At 36.4% G+C, this 21,095-nt stretch overlaps 2 protein-coding genes across 2 annotated transcripts; one reads left to right on the top strand and one right to left on the bottom strand.

Moving 5' to 3' along the window:
• The first annotated feature begins 8,548 nt into the window (after positions 1-8,548).
• Positions 8,549-9,314, top strand: LOC131533460 (protein MIX23-like). The gene is made up of 4 exons (XM_058765795.1): positions 8,549-8,674; positions 8,835-8,981; positions 9,054-9,113; positions 9,188-9,314. The coding sequence occupies exons 1-4, from the start codon at positions 8,564-8,566 to the stop codon at positions 9,206-9,208; spliced, it is 339 nt and encodes a 112-aa protein (XP_058621778.1). The 5' UTR covers positions 8,549-8,563; the 3' UTR covers positions 9,209-9,314.
• Positions 9,315-10,019: 705 nt separating this feature from the next.
• On the bottom strand, positions 10,020-10,720 carry LOC131533366 (cystatin-B-like). The gene is made up of 3 exons (XM_058765668.1): positions 10,563-10,720; positions 10,383-10,484; positions 10,020-10,209 (listed from the first exon to the last, which is right to left on the bottom strand). Exons 1-3 carry the CDS (start codon positions 10,632-10,634, stop codon positions 10,081-10,083), a joined length of 303 nt encoding a protein of 100 aa, XP_058621651.1. The 5' UTR covers positions 10,635-10,720; the 3' UTR covers positions 10,020-10,080.
• Positions 10,721-21,095: the final 10,375 nt, after the last annotated feature.

Below are 21,095 nucleotides of genomic sequence, written 5' to 3'. Positions count from 1 at the left end.
CCAGAGTGTTTGACATGTCTCGCTCCACTGTCCACCGCATTGTCCTCCGAGTCGCTGAGGAGGTGCTGGCCATTCACCAAGAGATTCACCTCCAAGACCTCAGAACACATGGAGGCAGGGCTAGGCTTAAAATTGATGTTGTTTTTCTGATGTTAGACCTAAGCTATGTTGTAAATAGTTGTAAAAAGTACTTTCAGTAATGTATAGAACAATTTGTTTTAATGTGTAAAAAATGTATTTACAGGACAAAAAAATAAATGTATAAAAAGAAGGTTTTGTAAGCTGCATTAAAAAATTACATAATTACTTCCCTTTTATTTACACATATGAATATGCATGACAAAATACAAAATGTACAGAAAGTACTCAGGTTCATTTATAAATAAATTACATTACAAAAATGAATAATGTATACAACTTACCATTTTGTTTTTAACTTGCATCACAAAAATAAACCACAGAAATTGGTTGTTTCATTGACAACGTGACAAAAAGACGCTGAAAAGTTTAATGTACTCATTTTTAATGTACCCGTTTTCTCTTCTTGAGGGAAGGGTTAATAAATAATTTATTTGTTCATTTAAAGCCTGTTTTGCATGTACATTTTCTGATTTTCATTAAAAAAAAAAGAAAAGAAAAAAAAAGTTAGGGCGCATCCTGAATTGGGAAAGCTTACGTCGTGACGCTGTGACACAATCGCGCTTGAAATACGCCCCTTGGAGTCCAGGCACTTCAGTTTGGGACAGCCCACTGTGACGCATTCGCACTTAAATGCCACTCGAAGTGTGTACACTTAGCTTTGGGACACAGCTTTCACATTGGGACAGTCTTCGATAGTGTTAAACACGGTGTCACCTGGATGGGAATATGCATGGAAATGATATGCAGATGTAAGCTCCATATATGGTGATCTCAGGGAGGAGTCGGGGTGGAGATGCACGTCCGCACAATCTTCCCCTGACTGGGATTTATAAAGTGAAGTTTTTGCACAGATTTTGGCGTACGCATGGTTTTATAAATCTGAAAACTTTTGTGCATACGTACACTTTTAGGAAGAAATCTACGGAGAGTTTTATAAATGATGCCCCTGACAAGTGAAACCGAAACATTTCGATCGCCACCCAGGTGACCCACTGACCCACTGGTGTTTCTGTCACTACTGAATCAACTGAATTATAAACGTATTTTAAAACATTTTTAACAGCACTTGTCATTTATTTTATACATTATTATTGATTGTTTTTTACTTCTTTGATTTCATATGGTAAAGCACAAGTTCAATCAATGAAACTTGACATGCAAAATGTTGCCCTTGCTTTGAAGATATACTTTAAGTAAATTTGAAATTTGAGTAAAATTGTCCTCATGCACATTTATATCCTCTCCGCTACCTGCAGGAGTTCACTCAGCGAGATGATAATCAAAAATGAAGTGGTATGAAATGTGATTTGTAATAATAAGACACTGCAGTTAATGAGACATTTATGTATATTGTTATGACATGACTGTTTATGATCCAGTGTACTGCAGTCCCGCCGTGTGCCATATGGATTCTTCATTGTAAACACACAGCTGAATATAGGCTGGCTTCTTCTGTGGGAGATAACTTTTTTACGAGTTTGCGATTTCGTATGAATTCATACGATTTTAATTTTATGAAAACGTATGATTTTTAAATTAAAATAGCATTGAAGGCCAAGGTACGAATGATAAGGGTTGAAAAGCATATGAACAACATAATGATTGCATTACTTACAATCAGAGGTGGGTAGTAACGAGTTACATTTACTTCGTTACATTTACTTAAGTAATTTTTTTGGGTAACTAATACTTTCAGAGTATTTTTAAAAATGGGTACTTTTACTCTTACTCAAGTACATTTTTAGTGAAAAAACGGTACTTTTACTTCGTTACTGTGGGCGACGCTCCTCACGTTACTTTATCTTAATGCAATACAATTTAAAAATCCTTCAATTTATTCCAAACGCGCCGTTTTTCTGGGCAATATCTATCCTCTAATTAAAAGTATTATCTTACATACTCTATATAAGATATTGAGAGTAAAAGTGAAGGTATTTACAGTATTGTTCTGAAAAATAATTAGTCAGGATAGTTTTGCACGAATATTACTGCTGCACTACTGCATTTTACTTCTGAATATGTTCAAGATTGTTGAATTTAAAGTTGCCTACACTCTTAAAAATAAAGGTGCTTCAAAAGGTTCTTCAAGAGATGCCATAGAACAGTGGTTCTCAACCGGTGGGGCGCCGTGAATGTGTTTGGACTGATTTTTTTTTTTAAAAAGAGTTTTGAACAAATTTGATTGGTTTGTCGATAGTGAGCGCAAATGCAGGTGATAAGCGGTTTTATTAAGCGAGTCATTGAGTCGTTCATTCAAACGATTCGTTCAAACGGCCGATTCATCAAGAATGAGACACTGAATCATTCAAAACACGATTGAGTGTTGCTGTGAGATGCGCTATGCTGTGATCTTTGTTTGGATTCATCGGATCTATTTTCGCTGCTAAAATAGACCAAAACAGTCATTATTTCCAACCCATTCTCACTCCCAAGGCGTCAAAAACTGAAGCATGGTCAAACGCCTTTCGCGTCACTATGAAGACGCCAAAAGTGCCCCTAGGCGTCAGTATATGACAAAATAGGAACTCCATTGCTTTCAATTGCTTGCTTTATGCGTCAGGTCAAGACGCTCATGGAAAATGACAACACGTTCTCCTCCGTTGTTTGTCTTAGTTTAATGGTTTGCATGCATTTGTAAAAAATATAAATAATTTTATATACATTTATACTTTCATTGGAGCACCTAACCCACCCTACCTAAACCTACCCACTTCTGAACAACATAAAACACGTAACAGGCAAATATAAGTGCAGTCACAGGTATTTATTGCAAAAACTGACCATAAACAAGCAGTATAAAAGCATTAAAAACAAGTCGTGTTGCATTCCAAGTCTTCTGAAGCCATAAGGAGTCTTTATGAGAAGAAGAAGAGAGTAAAACAAGGTTTTAATCGTTGAAAATGATCCCGCTCTGTTAACGCGCTCACATCTCATTCAAAAAGATACTCCGTCCCGTAGCATGACGCAATCTGTCACGAGACACACAAGAGCCAATAGCCTGTCAGAACAGCATAACGCAATCGGTCACGAGACACACAAGAGCCAATAGCATTTCACAACCAAGGCTGACGTAAGGCTTCTTCTGGCGGCATTTTTTGAATTCGCGCACCACAGACTGCAGCACAGTTTAACGGCGGACGGAGACGGCGATCGCGTCTATTCCTCTCACATATCAAATGTTTTGCCTCGGAAGACTTGGAATATTAATATTTTTTAAATAAATTATGACGGTAGTTGTATCTGCCTGTTATATCTTGTGTTTTATTGACAAATGGTAGGTTTAGGGGCAGGGGTTGGGTTATGTGCTCACAAATGTGTAAATATTGTAATATAAATAAAACTGTTGTGGCTGTTTACATTGAAAAATCACACCCCAACATATATGCAATAATGGCAATACCCAATATATAATTTAATTATGACGATAAAATTCCCAGTATGGCGTCGGCATATTGACGCTAAGGGTTTCCTATTTAAAGCAACGGAGGACCCTGCAATTCGAAAAATGACGCTAAGGGGTACCTTGAGCGTCAAAAAGCGACGCCAAGTGGTCCTGACCAAGCTTCAATATGTGACGAGTTGGGTGTGAGAATGGGTTGTTATTTCGTCTAAAATGTAAGTGACTTAATATTATTAACTTTTTTTTTGTTGAACTGTCATATGAAATCAGTGTCACATTTTCAATCGTGAGGTGATGGTAAATTAAGTGATGGTCAATTGTCAGCTCTCTTGGTCGTCAGGTCGTGTGATGTATGTTGCTGAACTGTATTCAAATGTTATAAATATAAAAACACCACATTTTGAAATTTAACTGCAGTATGTCAATTTAGTTTATTTGTGTGTGCTGCGCTCATAGACTTTAGAAAACGGCGCTCATTTGTTTGATTTCTCCTCGAGAAGCTGAGCAAGCCTCAAAAGTTTAAGGTCCTTGCACCCTGACTGAGTCCGAAACTGTCATATTCGTTTTTTCATATTCGTCATTTGGTGGCTCTCAATTGTCAAAAACACCCCTCAAAATATTTGCTACGGATGCGAAAAATCCGTGAAAATGGTTTGGCTTGGGACCGATGCGTTGGCCTATGCACGGATGGTGCGCAGGCAATGACGGGGCGTGAGCGGGGCCTAGCTGCTCGCATACAGCAAGTAGCTCCACTTGTGAAATGGACACATTGCATGGTCCATCGCGAAGCACTAGCTCAGGGTTGGGCAAACTTTTGACTCGTGGGCCACATCAAGTTTTCCGCACCAAGTGAGGGGCCGCATTATGTGTTTGACAAATGAAGCTTTGATTTTTTGTTTTGTTTTATTAAATTGACACTCACTACTGTACTGTATGTATATATGGCAGTTCTATTCTTGTACCATCTCTGCTTTTTTTATGAGCACTTTATGACACACAGATAAGTTGCATTGTGGTACAAGTCGATTGATGTATAAGACACATTTTATCATTTCATTCATAAATAATGTAAAATAAACTAAACGTTTACAAACATTAGAAACATGTATTTATATTCCCTTCACTCCAAAAAAAACCCTGTAAATTTAGCAGTGTTAATAACAGAAAACGGAATGAAAATAAGTAAAAAACAAACAAAAATTACAGTGGCATTCACTATAAACATTTATTATAAACGCCCAAATATTTAAAGCAAAACTGAAACTAGCGGCGTGGTAGTTACTGTGCCCGTGAGCAGGAGGCAACACTGGCATTTCTTCTCCTACTGGAAAGTGGGTTGTTGTCTCCTATGTACAGATCACGTTCGGTAGAATCCCCTCGGTCGAAATCGCGATCGCGTTATACTGTTTCAGCTATTAAAATAGTTAAGTTTTGTATGTAATGGCGAATTTTCGAAATTTCGTTTACGGTAGTTTTTTTATTAAGTTAATTTAGAAAAACGTTTGGAGCATTTTTTTTGTTCGTTAGATAAGTTTATTCTTTCTTAAAGTAACGACCAAGCAGCCAGCGGCAGACCGGCAGGCTGATCATATGTTTGATCAATTTAGCCTTCTCATCACGACTTGTCTAAAATACAATCTATAGATATACTAAAACAGTTCAAGCATATAACAATGTTTAAACATTAAACCTAGATAAATGTGCGCTGTATCCAGTAGTTTGTGCGGAGAGTCGAAGCTAAAGCGCATGGGCGCCAGCGCAATCAATTGCATTTTTTTCAACGAAAACAACTTACGCTGTAATTTTTGCTCATAAAGGTAAGAGTAATACATCATTCGGAATTGTAAAGGGTCTACTTTTATTTGTGTGCACTCACAATATTAAAAAACTTTTATAAAATAAATAAAACAATAAGTGCGTTTACATGGACCCTCTTAATGCGATAATAATGAGATTTTGGCGATATTGCGATTATGCTTTACCTCATGTAAACGCAATACTTCGATCTAAATAATGCGATTAAACTCATAATCTCAGCAAGCATAATCCTATTAACATAGGTGGCGTACGCCGATTTTAATCGGAATATACAGGCATGTAAACACCTTAATCGCAGTATTGCCGCTCTGACCAAAGTGCGCATGCGCTTGTGACATATATGAATAACGTGACACACCTGTAATAATATGGAGATTAGAAACGATGGAGGGGAAGAAAGCATCGCATTCTGAGGAAAACACAACAAGCTGCCAGCAGTCTCTGCACTGTAAAAATGATATGATGAAAAGTCATGACAACTTATGTTTTAAAGTTACTTTAACTCATAAAAATAAGTTAAGCAATTTCAACTTTTTTTTGTAAGTTATGCTAGATTCAACTTGTTTTTTTAAGTCAGTTTAATGTTATTGAAATTCAAGGAGACCAATTTAATTCAGTGAACTTAACATTTTAAGTTCTAACTTACTGGCACACTGTAAAAAGTTGAGCCAACTTAAAAGTTTGCTCGACTTATTTTTGTGCACTTTAAAACCCGACAAGTTAGGTTAACTCAAACTGTTTGAGTAAACGTATTGCCTTAAACCATTCAAGCTTTTAAAACTAACAATTATGAGTGCTCTGAACTCTGAATTTCAGTTGAGTTCACTAAAATAAGATATACATTGCAATTAAGTGATTAATTGAGTAATAATTGAGCATTAGTGATGAACACTTGCTGTTAACAAACATAATCACTGAAGAAAAAGAAACACAAGAACAACTAACTTTAGTCACAGCCTTAGATGAAATCAACTGAAATAAAATACCGGTACATTAAATCTCTCAAGATCTGATTAAACAACCCCACAAACATCATCATCAATTCCACTTATTAATAACCAGACTGACTTTATTTCTGTCAGACATCTACAGAAGATCTTATTGAGAATTAACTACGGTTTAGATGTTGATTTATTGTTTCAACTGAAGTAACCATGTTAGAGATCAGTGTCTGCTTTAGTTGGGCTCTTGACCCTTGACTTCTGTTACAGTTTTTTTTTCTCCTCCTCTTTTTCTCTGGCTGTTGTAACCATGTGTTCCTCAAACATATTTGTTACAACTTAAAAGCCCATGCAGAGAAAATGATCAGTAGTTGGTTGTTATACGTTTATAATGACAATCATCTGTTAGTGAACTGATCTCATTGTGTGTCTAATCTCTGATTAAATGGATGTTGTATTGATTATAGTAAGAGTGATTCTAAGAGCCAGTGGTTCTGTGACAGTCAGTTAATATAAAGGACTTTCTAAACAGTTTGTCCACAAAAAGTTTTAATCTATGGTAGCAGCTAGACTCACACAGGCATCAAGAATCAGCTTATGAACCTCAACAATGGTGACCATTATAAAACAAGAAAAAAAAGAAAGTTCATGCTGCAATGCATGCTGGGTACTAGCATAGTACAAAACTCATCCATGGATCCCAGCATGCATTGCTGCATGATTGTTTTTTTTGTTTGTTTTTTTATATGGTCACCATTGTTGAGGTTCACAAGTGATTACTTTTTTTTTTAACTTGACATGATTAGTTGAAACAACTAATACTGAAAAGTCCAATCAACTTACAGAGAGCAGTTCAGCGCCAGTCAGAATTTTACAAAGTGAGTTGAAATGACATGTATTTGTAATTTGTTTATACTTACAAATTTAAGGCAGCCACAAAACTTAAGTTTTTAAGTTGAAATAGGGAGACATTTTTTACAGTGTGTGCAACATGATCTCACAGAATTCCGTGTAATGTTCACCGACTTAATTAACCTCCGAATCTGTGGTGGCATCACGGAATCGCCAAATACGTAATTTAATTTATTTCAGTGATGCAAATCAGAATTTTTATCAGCTGTTACTCCAGTTTTCAGAGTCGTATGATCCTTCAGAAATCATTAAAATATATTGATTTATTACCAGTGTTGTTGAAAAAAAAACAGCATATGGTGGTTAGGTATGTTTTGAAGCTGGTTTATGCTGGTCCTTTGCTGGTTTAAGATGGTCCTTAACTGGTTTAAGATGGTCCTTAACTGGTCATATGCTGGTCTTAAGCTGGTCGGACCAGCATAAACCAGCAAAGGACCAGTTTAAATCAGCTCAAACCAGCATCCCATGCTTCAAAACATACCTTACCAGCATATGCTGGTTTTTCAACAGGGAACAGTTTTGCTGCTTAATATTTTTGGAACCTGTGACATTTTGTTTAGGATAATTTTATGAATAGAACGCTAAAAAAGAACAGCATTGATAATGAATCAGGCTGATAAAAATTCAGATTTGCATCACTGAAATAAATTACATTAAAAAAAAAAAAACCATTAAAAGTATTTTGAATGGCAGTGTGTGTGTGTGTGTGTATATGTGACCCTGTACCACAAAACCAGTCATAAGTGTAAATTTTTTCCAAAAAAATCAAAATACTGAGAAAATCGCCTTTAAAGTTGTCCAAATGTAGTGCAATGCATATTACTAATCAAAAATTAAGTTTGAATATATTTACGGTAAGAAATTTACAAAATATCTTCATGGAACATGATCTTTACTTAATATCCTAATGATTTTTGGCATAAAAGAAAAATTTATAATTTTGACCCATGCAATGTATTTTTGGCTATTGCTACAAATATACCCCAGCGACTTAAGACTGGTTTTGTGGTCCAGGGTCACATATGTATATGTGTGTATATATATATATATATATATATACAGTATATGTATATATAAATTTTATCTAAATATCTATACATCTTCATAAAAATAAACTATATTCAGTATATGATCCAAAGTAACTAGTAACTAACTACTTTAGTTTTTTTATCCGATACTTTTTACTCTTACTCAAGTAACTATTAAGACTATTACTTTTACTTGAGTACAGTTTTTGGGTACTCTACCCACCTCTGCTTACAATACAAGAACATATAGTAACTTGAAGTTGAACTTTTATTTAGACTCACATGCTGTACATCTCTCCTCTTTTCCTGAAGTATTAAAAGTGATGCGCACCATAGATGACAGAATTGTCCATGCCCTCAATACTACTGTGCCCACTGCATCCTTTTCAGACAAAGTGGATGCCACACAGACCTGCAAAGAACTTTACGAATCTGTATGTATCACAGTGCAAAGTCCTCTTTAATAATCTAAAATGATTATTTTAGAGATCTCCTAATTTTGTTCTTGATGTATGATTGATTTAAGTGTACTGTCATACTCTGTAAGGTATTAATTAATTAAAAGCTCTTTTCTGTACTGCCTATGCCTTTCAGCTCATGGAAGCTCATCTTTCCAGAGATAAGACAATAAAGTCATGCATTACAGAGACCTCTGCTGTCGTCGGGCAGTTACGTGAAGAGAGGGCAAAAGACAGCGACAACTTGTCAATAATCAAGCAACTCAGGAAAGAGCAAACTAAGGTAATGTCTTTATATGTACTTGGGCTGCAATTGGTTGAAATCTTGTTTGAATTCTCTATCACTTCCCTACAGTTAAAACTCATGCAGTCTGAGCTAAATGTTGAAGAAGTGGTTAATGACCAGAGTCTGAAGGTGAGTTATTGATCCTATTGAATACGAGTGGTTTGCATTTAGAAGTGTTTGTTAATGATCATGTTTTTCTCCAGGTTTTCAATGAAAGGTGCTGAATTCACTACATCCCTCCCAAGATCAAGTGAATAATACTTCTGTCAACACAGTTGTTCTGCGGAAAACACCTGGAGCTGAGCCTGGACATTGTCACTGACCCCACACCCTCCTCCATCATTATGCTCTGTGGCTTTGTGTTTCTACAGTGAGGAAACACTACTGTCGCCCGAGTCCTGTAAACCTTTTCGTACAAATTGTACCAAAGATTTCATAAACCATGAAAAGTTGTCATTTGAAGTGAAAGGGACGTCTGTTCTCAGATGTTGATGTGCACCTGTGTCAAAGGTTAAAGCAGGGGTTTTCCAACCCGATCTCATGGGAAAACTACTATTTCACGAGTTGGTGATTTCATATGAATTTGTACGAAATGAATTGTGTAAACGTATGATTTTCAGAAAAAAGCTTGAAAGCCCGTCCCTAAATATATACGTCACTGGGGTGTGAGCAGATTGTGTGAATGAGAAATTAATGGAAATTAGCCACTAATTCATCAAAACTTAAAATAGTTTTTTTCTTAATATTAAGTTATTAAAATGTAAATATATGAACACATTATTTTTTAGGCAGTTTTTAAAACACGTTTTTATTTAATCTTATTTTTGTTGGTTCAATTGATTCGAAAAGCTTTGTTTCTCCCATCAATGCACAGCTTCGATATAACCCTAATTAAACACCTGATCCAGCTAATCATTTACGCTTATTTGAAAACTAAATTTTATGCGTGTTGGAACTAAACTCTGCAGGGCTGCAGCTCTCCAGGAACTGAGTTTGACACCCCTGCTCTACTGTGATCACACTATCTGGTAAAAATGATAACCGTGAGATTCAGAAGCATTTTAGGCAATATTTATTATGATTAGCTTAGTTTCATTCAGAAGTATTCAATAGGATCATCATGGGCCTTGGATGCCTGTATGCTGTGCAGCTCCAGTTTTTCTCCAGCATGGGGCAGAGTTTTAGAGACACGTACATGAATGCACTCATCCCCACCTACATGCACCTGAAACAGATCATTTACAACAATGCTTTTAAAAACTTTTATAGCTGTTAATGGCTATATCTGAGGTTTTCTTTAACAGACATATTCTTATAGACATATTCAGTACATTAACAGGGTACTCCTATAAAGTTAATATAAAAAAAAAAAAAAAAATCACAGGGATTTTCTCGTACCTTAATGAAGTAATTTGTCCCCGCAACAAGCTGTGTTTTAAAAGATTTGGCAGTGAAAACGTCAAATGTGCGTCCAGCTTTATCCTCGGCTTGAGACTTTATCTTTGGAAAAACGGGAACTGTTAGACTGTGTGACATCTCTTCACTATTTCTATTTATCTGCAACGTAAAGTTACCAACCTCATCGCATATTTTCTGCACCTCTTCGTTGGCATCTTCCGCCTCAGATATTCCGCCACAGCACGCATCCATTTTAAATACAAAAGACTAACAAAAACACTCAGGAACGTCTTCTCACTCCTGACTGGATCAAGCGTGCCTCACAAGTCCTGGGGCCTCATTTATAGCCGTTGCGTACTCACAAACCCCGCCCTGAAAGAGGCGTACGCCACTTCCTATGCAAAAGATGGAATTTATAAAAACAAACTTGACGGTAAAATTTGCGCACCTGCACGCAAACTCTGAGCCATGTGTACGAAGTCTTTTTCCTGGAGTGAGAAAATTAATGAAGCAAACTCTGTTTTCATGTCGATACACACATTTAGTAGCCTACATTAAATATTCAACTCTCAGTAATGAAGATAAGCACTGAAATTACATAGTCATTACACAAAAATTAAACCAAAATCATATGAATTTAGACATATTTGTAATGGATGCGCTTGATCACTTGAACGAGTGAGTCAGATTTGTATTTAGGCTACACTGCAATAAATATAGGCCTATATGTTTCCACTAAAAACAGCTAAAAGATGTTCACCTTATCAGCAAAATTGCATCATTTAATTTTAATTGTTTAAAACAACTCAAATACTATTTGGCCAGTGTAAAAGAATGAGATCAACTCTATTCTAAAATATTTAGGCTATCTGATAACTATTTTAAACAGTTTTGTTTTTATAAATATTTTGATACATTTATTCTAACACATAACAATGCTATTTGATGATTTTTTAGCAATAAAATGTTAATGTTTTGTACCTTTGACGGTGTCGAACCATTAGGTGTGTTCGACTTGAAGCGGCGCTGCGCAGAATGATCAGTGCATGATATCAAAGTACCGCGAGAGCGATAAGAGAGCAGACGGATCATTCATGAGACGCTCCGCTTTCGCAGGATTTCCTAATTGCACCACCAGGTGTTCCCGATTGCTGCTCCAGTCGCATAGCAATGTGTGAGAGGAGAGCTGCCATCCTGGCAGGATAGATGGAGCCAGAATTGCTGATTTTTGTTTTGATGCTTTATGTCATAATCGAGGAGACCGTGATTCGCCAAGACCGAGGCCAGGTAAGTTACACTGGTTTGCTGAGTCCTTAATTGCCAGATTACAACTTTAAATGCAGGTATTGGCTTGGAGCTTACTTGAATAATGTAATGATACATACGAAAAACACAAAACCTAACCCTAACACACACACACACACACACACACACACGCACACAGACAGACAGCAGTTCAAATGCTGACTGATATCTTACAAAGGTGCGATTTTATATAGTTTATTGTCTTGACCATGGTGATCATATGTAGACAAGTTTACAACCTGGACGTTTTAGGCAAGCATAAAAATAAAACTGTAAAAAAAATAAAATGAAAATAGGGCATTGTTCAGCTCAATGTTCAGTGGCAGCTGTCACAGCTGAACAGTGCTCTTTGACTGGTCCGTGTCCTTCAGATGCAGCCTCTGATATAGTTAGCAACAATTTGTTAATATTCTGACAATAGATGTTGTTACTTTCATTTTCAAAATAATCAGTGGTGGACTGTAAGGAAGTACATTTATTAAGTAAGTTTTCTTCTCTCTTTTTTTTTTTTTTTCACAGGACAGCAACACTACAGAAATATGGTCTTTTACAACATGATGCATTGTTGTAGATTAAACTACCCAACAGTACACTCTTAAACATAAAGGTGCTTTACAATGCCATTGAAGAACCTTTTTGTTTAAATGGTTCCATAAAGAACCTTTAACATCTGAAGAACCTTTCTGTTTCACAAAAGGTTCTTTGTGGCGAATAAGGTTCTTCAGATTATAAAAAGGTAAGAAAGAGATGGTTCTTTAAACCCCTTAACTGTCACCGTCCCACCTGTGGGACGCTTGGCGCTCTTTTTTTCGTTGTCTTTTTTCCCTATCAAATATTTGAGTAATCATCATGAATCATATATCATTTGAAAGCTTAAAACCTCAAAATTCATCCTGTGAAAACCATTTTGAAATCGGACATTGCTTTACCATGGAAATTGTACTTTAAAATCGTTTGGCGGTCTCCTCCCCCTTAGTGGGTGGTGTCAAGTGTCATATTACACAATGTATTACGGTCTTTTAGAATCAAAACTTTTTATAATCTTGACAAAATACAAAATACATAAAGGTCTGACTCTCAGGATTCCATATTTGGTGGTCTTTTTGTGATCGGAGTAATATTGACAGAGAAATTTAGACATTTGTGACAGAAAAATGCATTAAAAAATTCAATGAAGTTGAATGGCACCCGGTGGCTGTTTGTGGTATGACGCCCTAAATAAAATTTCACAGGAACCTCAATTTTCTCATATCAACTTCAAATTTGGAACATAACTTATTGAGACATAAGGCTTTAATTTTATGCCAATTTTAGAGTAAAACCTGTTATGTAAAATATTTATTATATATAAAAGTAATATTTTGTATTTTCTTTACAGTAAATTTAAACTTCTATAACTTTTTAATACTTTCAATACTTTTTAATACTTTTAATACCTCAATATTTCTTCTACTAATTACTTTGTCATAGCTCTAAACAATTTCTCCTTTCCTTTTTTCGCTAAATCAGACCAGACCCTGTACTGCAGGATAAAGCTGAATGTGTCAGGTTTTAATGGTTTTGGGCTGAGCAGGCAGGCGCTGACAGTGCTGCTGGATCTTCTGAGAAGTGAACGATGACACGGATGGGGTGCCACAATCCAGACCCTGGTGTTTCTTTTCTGTCTGGCCAGTGGTGCATCATACAGAATGGTCTCCAGAGTGTTTGACATGTCTCGCTCCACTGTCCACCGCATTGTCCTCCGAGTCGCTGAGGAGGTGCTGGCCATTCACCAAGAGATTCACCTCCCGAAGACCTCAGAACACATGGAGGCAGGGCTAGGCTTAAAATTGATGTTGTTTTTCTGATGTTAGACCTAAGCTATGTTGTAAATAGTTGTAAAAAGTACTTTCAGTAATGTATAGAACAATTTGTTTTAATGTGTAAAAAATGTATTTACAGGACAAAAAAATAAATGTATAAAAAGAAGGTTTTGTAAGCTGCATTAAAAAAAATTACATAATTACTTCCCTTTTATTTACACATATGAATATGCATGACAAAAAATACAAAATGTACAGAAAGTACTCAGGTTCATTTATAAATAAATTACATTACAAAAATGAATAATGTATACAACTTACCATTTTGTTTTTAACTTGCATCACAAAAATAAACCACAGAAATTGGTTGTTTCATTGACAACGTGACAAAAAGACGCTGAAAAGTTTAATGTACTCATTTTTAATGTACCCGTTTTCTCTTCTTGAGGGAAGGGTTAATAAATAATTTATTTGTTCATTTAAAGCCTGTTTTGCATGTACATTTTCTGATTTTCATTAAAAAAAAAAGAAAAGAAAAAAAAAGTTAGGGCGCATCCTGAATTGGGAAAGCTTACGTCGTGACGCTGTGACACAATCGCGCTTGAAATACGCCCCTTGGAGTCCAGGCACTTCAGTTTGGGACAGCCCACTGTGACGCATTCGCACTTAAAATGCCACTCCGAAGTGTGTACACTTAGCTTTGGGACACAGCTTTCACATTGGGACAGTCTTCGATAGTGTTAAACACGGTGTCACCTGGATGGGAATATGCATGGAAATGATATGCAGATGTAAGCTCCATATATGGTGATCTCAGGGAGGAGTCGGGGTGGAGATGCACGTCCGCACAATCTTCCCTGACTGGGATTTATAAAGTGAAGTTTTTGCACAGATTTTGGCGTACGCATGGTTTTATAAATCTGAAAACTTTTGTGCATACGTACACTTTTAGGAAGAAATCTACGGAGAGTTTTATAAATGATGCCCCTGACAAGTGAAACCGAAACATTTCGATCGCCACCCAGGTGACCCACTGACCCACTGGTGTTTCTGTCACTACTGAATCAACTGAATTATAAACGTATTTTAAAACATTTTTAACAGCACTTGTCATTTATTTTATACATTATTATTGATTGTTTTTTACTTCTTTGATTTCATATGGTAAAGCACAAGTTCAATCAATGAAACTTGACATGCAAAATGTTGCCCTTGCTTTGAAGATATACTTTAAGTAAATTTGAAATTTGAGTAAAATTGTCCTCATGCACATTTATATCCTCTCCGCTACCTGCAGGAGTTCACTCAGCGAGATGATAATCAAAAATGAAGTGGTATGAAATGTGATTTGTAATAATAAGACACTGCAGTTAATGAGACATTTATGTATATTGTTATGACATGACTGTTTATGATCCAGTGTACTGCAGTCCCGCCGTGTGCCATATGGATTCTTCATTGTAAACACACAGCTGAATATAGGCTGGCTTCTTCTGTGGGAGATAACTTTTTTACGAGTTTGCGATTTCGTATGAATTCATACGATTTTAATTTTATGAAAACGTATGATTTTTAAATTAAAATAGCATTGAAGGCCAAGGTACGAATGATAAGGGTTGAAAAGCATATGAACAACATAATGATTGCATTACTTACAATCAGAGGTGGGTAGTAACGAGTTACATTTACTTCGTTACATTTACTTAAGTAATTTTTTTGGGTAACTAATACTTTCAGAGTATTTTTAAAATGGGTACTTTTACTCTTACTCAAGTACATTTTAGTGAAAAAACGGTACTTTTACTTCGTTACTGTGGGCGACGCTCCTCACGTTACTTTATCTTAATGCAATACAATTTAAAAATCCTTCAATTTATTCCAAACGCGCCGTTTTTCTGGGCAATATCTATCCTCTAATTAAAAGTATTATCTTACATACTCTATATAAGGTATTGAGAGTAAAAGTGAAGGTATTTACAGTATTGTTCTGAAAAATAATTAGTCAGGATAGTTTTGCACGAATATTACTGCTGCACTACTGCATTTTACTTCTGAATATGTTCAAGATTGTTGAATTTAAAGTTGCCTACACTCTTAAAAATAAAGGTGCTTCAAAAGGTTCTTCAAGAGATGCCATAGAACAGTGGTTCTCAACCGGTGGGGCGCCGTGAATGTGTTTGGACTGATTTTTTTTTTTAAAAAGAGTTTTGAACAAATTTGATTGGTTTGTCGATAGTGAGCGCAAATGCAGGTGATAAGCGGTTTTATTAAGCGAGTCATTGAGTCGTTCATTCAAACGATTCGTTCAAACGGCCGATTCATCAAGAATGAGACACTGAATCATTCAAAACACGATTGAGTGTTGCTGTGAGATGCGCTATGCTGTGATCTTTGTTTGGATTCATCGGATCTATTTTCGCTGCTAAAATAGACCAAAACAGTCATTATTTCCAACCCATTCTCACTCCCAAGGCGTCAAAAACTGAAGCATGGTCAAACGCCTTTCGCGTCACTATGAAGACGCCAAAAGTGCCCCTAGGCGTCAGTATATGACAAAATAGGAACTCCATTGCTTTCAATTGCTTGCTTTATGCGTCAGGTCAAGACGCTCATGGAAAATGACAACACGTTCTCCTCCGTTGTTTGTCTTAGTTTAATGGTTTGCATGCATTTGTAAAAAATATAAATAATTTTATATACATTTATACTTTCATTGGAGCACCTAACCCACCCCTACCCTAAACCTACCCACTTCTGAACAACATAAAACACGTAACAGGCAAATATAAGTGCAGTCACAGGTATTTATTGCAAAAACTGACCATAAACAAGCAGTATAAAAGCATTAAAAACAAGTCGTGTTGCATTCCAAGTCTTCTGAAGCCATAAGGAGTCTTTATGAGAAGAAGAAGAGAGTAAAACAAGGTTTTAATCGTTGAAAATGATCCCGCTCTGTTAACGCTCACATCTCATTCAAAAGATACTCCCGTCCGTAGCATGACGCAATCTGTCACGAGACACACAAGAGCCAATAGCCTGTCAGAACAGCATAACGCAATCGGTCACGAGACACACAAGAGCCAATAGCATTTCACAACCAAGGCTGACGTAAGGCTTCTTCTGGCGGCATTTTTGAATTCGCACCACAGACTGCAGCACAGTTTAACGGCGGACGGAGACGGCGATCGCGTCTATTCCTCTCACATATCAAATGTTTTGCCTCGGAAGACTTGGAATATTAATATTTTTTAAATAAATTATGACGGTAGTTGTATCTGCCTGTTATATCTTGTGTTTTATTGACAAATGGTAGGTTTAGGGGCAGGGGTTGGGTTATGTGCTCACAAATGTGTAAATATTGTAATATAAATAAAACTGTTGTGGCTGTTTACATTGAAAATCACACCCCAACATATATGCAATAATGGCAATACCCAATATATAATTTAATTATGACGATAAAATTCCCAGTATGGCGTCGGCATATTGACTCTAAGGGTTTCCTATTTAAAGCAACGGAGGACCCTGCAATTCGAAAAATGACGCTAAGGGGTACCTTGAGCGTCAAAAAGCGACGCCAAGTGGTCCTGACCAAGCTTCAATATGTGACGAGTTGGGTGTGAGAATGGGTTGTTATTTCGTCTAAAATGTAAGTGACTTAATATTATTAACTTTTTTGTTGAACTGTCATATGAAATCAGTGTCACATTTTCAATCGTGAGGTGATGGTAAATTAAGTGATGGTCAATTATCAGCTCTCTTGGTCGTCAGGTCGTGTGATGTATGTTGCTGAACTGTATTCAAATGTTATAAATATAAAAACACCACATTTTGAAATTTAACTGCAGTATGTCAATTTAGTTTATTTGTGTGTGCTGCGCTCATAGACTTTAGAAAACGGCGCTCATTTGTTTGATTTCTCCTCGAGAAGCTGAGCAAGCCTCAAAAGTTTAAGGTCCTTGCACCCTGACTGAGTCCGAAACTGTCATATTCGTTTTTTCATATTCGTCATTTGGTGGCTCTCAATTGTCAAAAACACCCCTCAAAATATTTGCTACGGATGCGAAAAATCCGTGAAAATGGTTTGGCTTGGGACCGATGCGTTGGCCTATGCACGGATGGTGCGCAGGCAATGACGGGGCGTGAGCGGGGCCTAGCTGCTCGCATTCAGCAAGTAGCTCCACTTGTGAAATGGACACATTGCATGGTCCATCGCGAAGCACTAGCTCAGGGTTGGGCAAACTTTTTGACTCGTGGGCCACATCAAGTTTTCCGCACCAAGTGAGGGGCCGCATTATGTGTTTGACAAATGAAGCTTTGATTTTTTTGTTTTTGTTTTATTAAATTGACACTCACTACTGTACTGTATGTATATATGGCAGTTCTATTCTTGTACCATCTCTGCTTTTTTTATGAGCACTTTATGACACACAGATAAGTTGCATTGTGGTACAAGTCGATTGATGTATAAGACACATTTTATCATTTCATTCATAAATAATGTAAAATAAACTAAACGTTTACAAACATTAGAAACATGTATTTATATTCCCTTCACTCCAAAAAAAACCCTGTAAATTTAGCAGTGTTAATAACAGAAAACGGAATGAAAATAAGTAAAAAACAAACAAAAATTACAATGGCATTCACTATAAACATTTATTATAAACGCCCAAATATTTAAAGCAAAACTGAAACTAGCGGCGTGGTAGTTACTGTGCCCGTGAGCAGGAGGCAACACTGGCATTTCTTCTCCTACTGGAAAGTGGGTTGTTGTCTCCCTATGTACAGATCACGTTCCGGTAGAATCCCCCTCGGTCGAAATCGCGATCGCGTTATACTGTTTCAGCTATTAAAATAGTTAAGTTTTGTATGTAATGGCGAATTTTCGAAATTTCGTTTACGGTAGTTTTTTTATTAAGTTAATTTAGAAAAACGTTTGGAGCATTTTTTTTGTTCGTTAGATAAGTTTATTCTTTCTTAAAGTAACGACCAAGCAGCCAGCGGCAGACCGGCAGGCTGATCATATGTTTGATCAATTTAGCCTTCTCATCACGACTTGTCTAAAATACAATCTATAGATATACTAAAACAGTTCAAGCATATAACAATGTTTAAACATTAAACCTAGATAAATGTGCGCTGTATCCAGTAGTTTGTGCGGAGAGTCGAAGCTAAAGCGCATGGAGGCGCCAGCGCAATCAATTGCATTTTTTTCAACGAAAACAACTTACGCTGTAATTTTTGCTCATAAAGGTAAGAGTAATACATCATTCGGAATTGTAAAGGGTCTACTTTTATTTGTGTGCACTCACAATATTAAAAAAAAAACTTTTTATAAAATAAATAAAACAATAAGTGCGTTTACATGGACCCTCTTAATGCGATAATAATGAGATTTTGGCGATATTGCGATTATGCTTTACCTCATGTAAACGCAATACTTCGATCTAAATAATGCGATTAAACTCATAATCTCAGCAAGCATAATCCTATTAACATAGGTGGCGTACGCCGATTTTAATCGGAATATACAGGCATGTAAACACCTTAATCGCAGTATTGCCGCTCTGACCAAAGTGCGCATGCGCTTGTGACATATATGAATAACGTGACACACCTGTAATAATATGGAGATTAGAAACGATGGAGGGGAAGAAAGCATCGCATTCTGAGGAAAACACAACAAGCTGCCAGCAGTCTCTGCACTGTAAAAAATGATATGATGAAAAAGTCATGACAACTTATGTTTTAAAGTTACTTTAACTCATAAAAATAAGTTAAGCAATTTCAACTTTTTTTTGTAAGTTATGCTAGATTCAACTTGTTTTTTTAAGTCAGTTTAATGTTATTGAAATTCAAGGAGACCAATTTAATTCAGTGAACTTAACATTTTAAGTTCTAACTTACTGGCACACTGTAAAAAAAAAAGTTGAGCCAACTTAAAAGTTTGCTCGACTTATTTTTGTGCACTTTAAAACCCGACAAGTTAGGTTAACTCAAACTGTTTGAGTAAACGTATTGCCTTAAACCATTCAAGCTTTTAAAACTAACAATTATGAGTGCTCTGAACTCTGAATTTCAGTTGAGTTCACTAAAATAAGATATACATTGCAATTAAGTGATTAATTGAGTAATAATTGAGCATTAGTGATGAACACTTGCTGTTAACAAACATAATCACTGAAGAAAAAGAAACACAAGAACAACTAACTTTAGTCACAGCCTTAGATGAAATCAACTGAAATAAAATACCGGTACATTAAATCTCTCAAGATCTGATTAAACAACCCCACAAACATCATCATCAATTCCACTTATTAATAACCAGACTGACTTTATTTCTGTCAGACATCTACAGAAGATCTTATTGAGAATTAACTACGGTTTAGATGTTGATTTATTGTTTCAACTGAAGTAACCATGTTAGAGATCAGTGTCTGCTTTAGTTGGGCTCTTGACCCTTGACTTCTGTTACAGTTTTTTTTTCTCCTCCTCTTTTTCTCTGGCTGTTGTAACCATGTGTTCCTCAAACATATTTGTTACAACTTAAAAGCCATGCAGAGAAAATGATCAGTAGTTAGTTGTTATACGTTTATAATGACAATCATCTGTTAGTGAACTGATCTCATTGTGTGTCTAATCTCTGATTAAATGGATGTTGTATTGATTATAGTAAGAGTGATTCTAAGAGCCAGTGGTTCTGTGACAGTCAGTTAATATAAAGGACTTTCTAAACAGTTTGTCCACAAAAAGTTTTAATCTATGGTAGCAGCTAGACTCACACAGGCATCAAGAATCAGCTTATGAACCTCAACAATGGTGACCATTATAAAACAAGAAAAAAAAGAAAGTTCATGCTGCAATGCATGCTGGGTACTAGCATAGTACAAAACTCATCCATGGATCCCAGCATGCATTGCTGCATGATTGTTTTTTTTGTTTGTTTTTTTATATGGTCACCATTGTTGAGGTTCACAAGTGATTACTTTTTTTTTTAACTTGACATGATTAGTTGAAACAACTAATACTGAAAAGTCCAATCAACTTACAGAGAGCAGTTCAGCGCCAGTCAGAATTTTACAAAGTGAGTTGAAATGACATGTATTTGTAATTTGTTTATACTTACAAATTTAAGGCAGCCACAAAACTTAAGTTTTTAAGTTGAAATAGGGAGACATTTTTTACAGTGTGTGCAACATGATCTCACAGAATTCCGTGTAATGTTCACCGACTTAATTAACCTCCGAATCTGTGGTGGCATCGCGGAATCGCCAAATTCCGTGATGGGCTCACAGAAAAAATTCCGTGATGGGCTCACAGAAAAAATTCCGTGATGGGCTCACAGAAAAAATTATGTGATGGGCTCACAGAAAAAATTCCGTGATGGGCTCACTGATACCAATGTAAGTCAGTGACAGGCATCAGCCGTGCTCCACGCACGGAAACCAGTGAATCCGTGCATGGACCACGGCTGATGCCTTCTGTGAGCCCATCATGGAATTTTCGGCGATTCCGTGATGCCTCCACAGATTCGGGGTTAATTAAGTCCGTGAACATTACACGGAATTCTGTGAGATCAGGTTGCTCTGTTCCTTACCCTCAT

Source organism: Onychostoma macrolepis, chromosome 24 (assembly GCF_012432095.1).
Source record: "Onychostoma macrolepis isolate SWU-2019 chromosome 24, ASM1243209v1, whole genome shotgun sequence".
Taxonomy (NCBI): domain Eukaryota; kingdom Metazoa; phylum Chordata; class Actinopteri; order Cypriniformes; family Cyprinidae; genus Onychostoma; species Onychostoma macrolepis.
The sequence above is the reverse complement of the archived record's forward strand: the minus strand, read 5'-3'. Positions and strand labels throughout refer to the sequence as shown.

Bases quoted from the DNA above. Each gene is read 5' to 3' on its own strand.
- LOC131533460 (XM_058765795.1), top strand. From the start codon at position 8,564: ATGCGCACCATAGATGACAGAATTGTCCATGCCCTCAATACTACTGTG. The intron at 8,982-9,053 runs GTAATGTCTTTA...ACTTCCCTACAG, and splicing joins TCAGGAAAGAGCAAACTAAG to TTAAAACTCATGCAGTCTGA. The intron at 9,114-9,187 runs GTGAGTTATTGA...GTTTTTCTCCAG, and splicing joins TTAATGACCAGAGTCTGAAG to GTTTTCAATGAAAGGTGCTG.
- LOC131533366 (XM_058765668.1), bottom strand. From the start codon at position 10,634: ATGGATGCGTGCTGTGGCGGAATATCTGAGGCGGAAGATGCCAACGAA. The intron at 10,485-10,562 runs GTTGGTAACTTT...GTTTTTCCAAAG, and splicing joins TGCAGAAAATATGCGATGAG to ATAAAGTCTCAAGCCGAGGA. The intron at 10,210-10,382 runs GTACGAGAAAAT...GATCTGTTTCAG, and splicing joins GGACAAATTACTTCATTAAG to GTGCATGTAGGTGGGGATGA.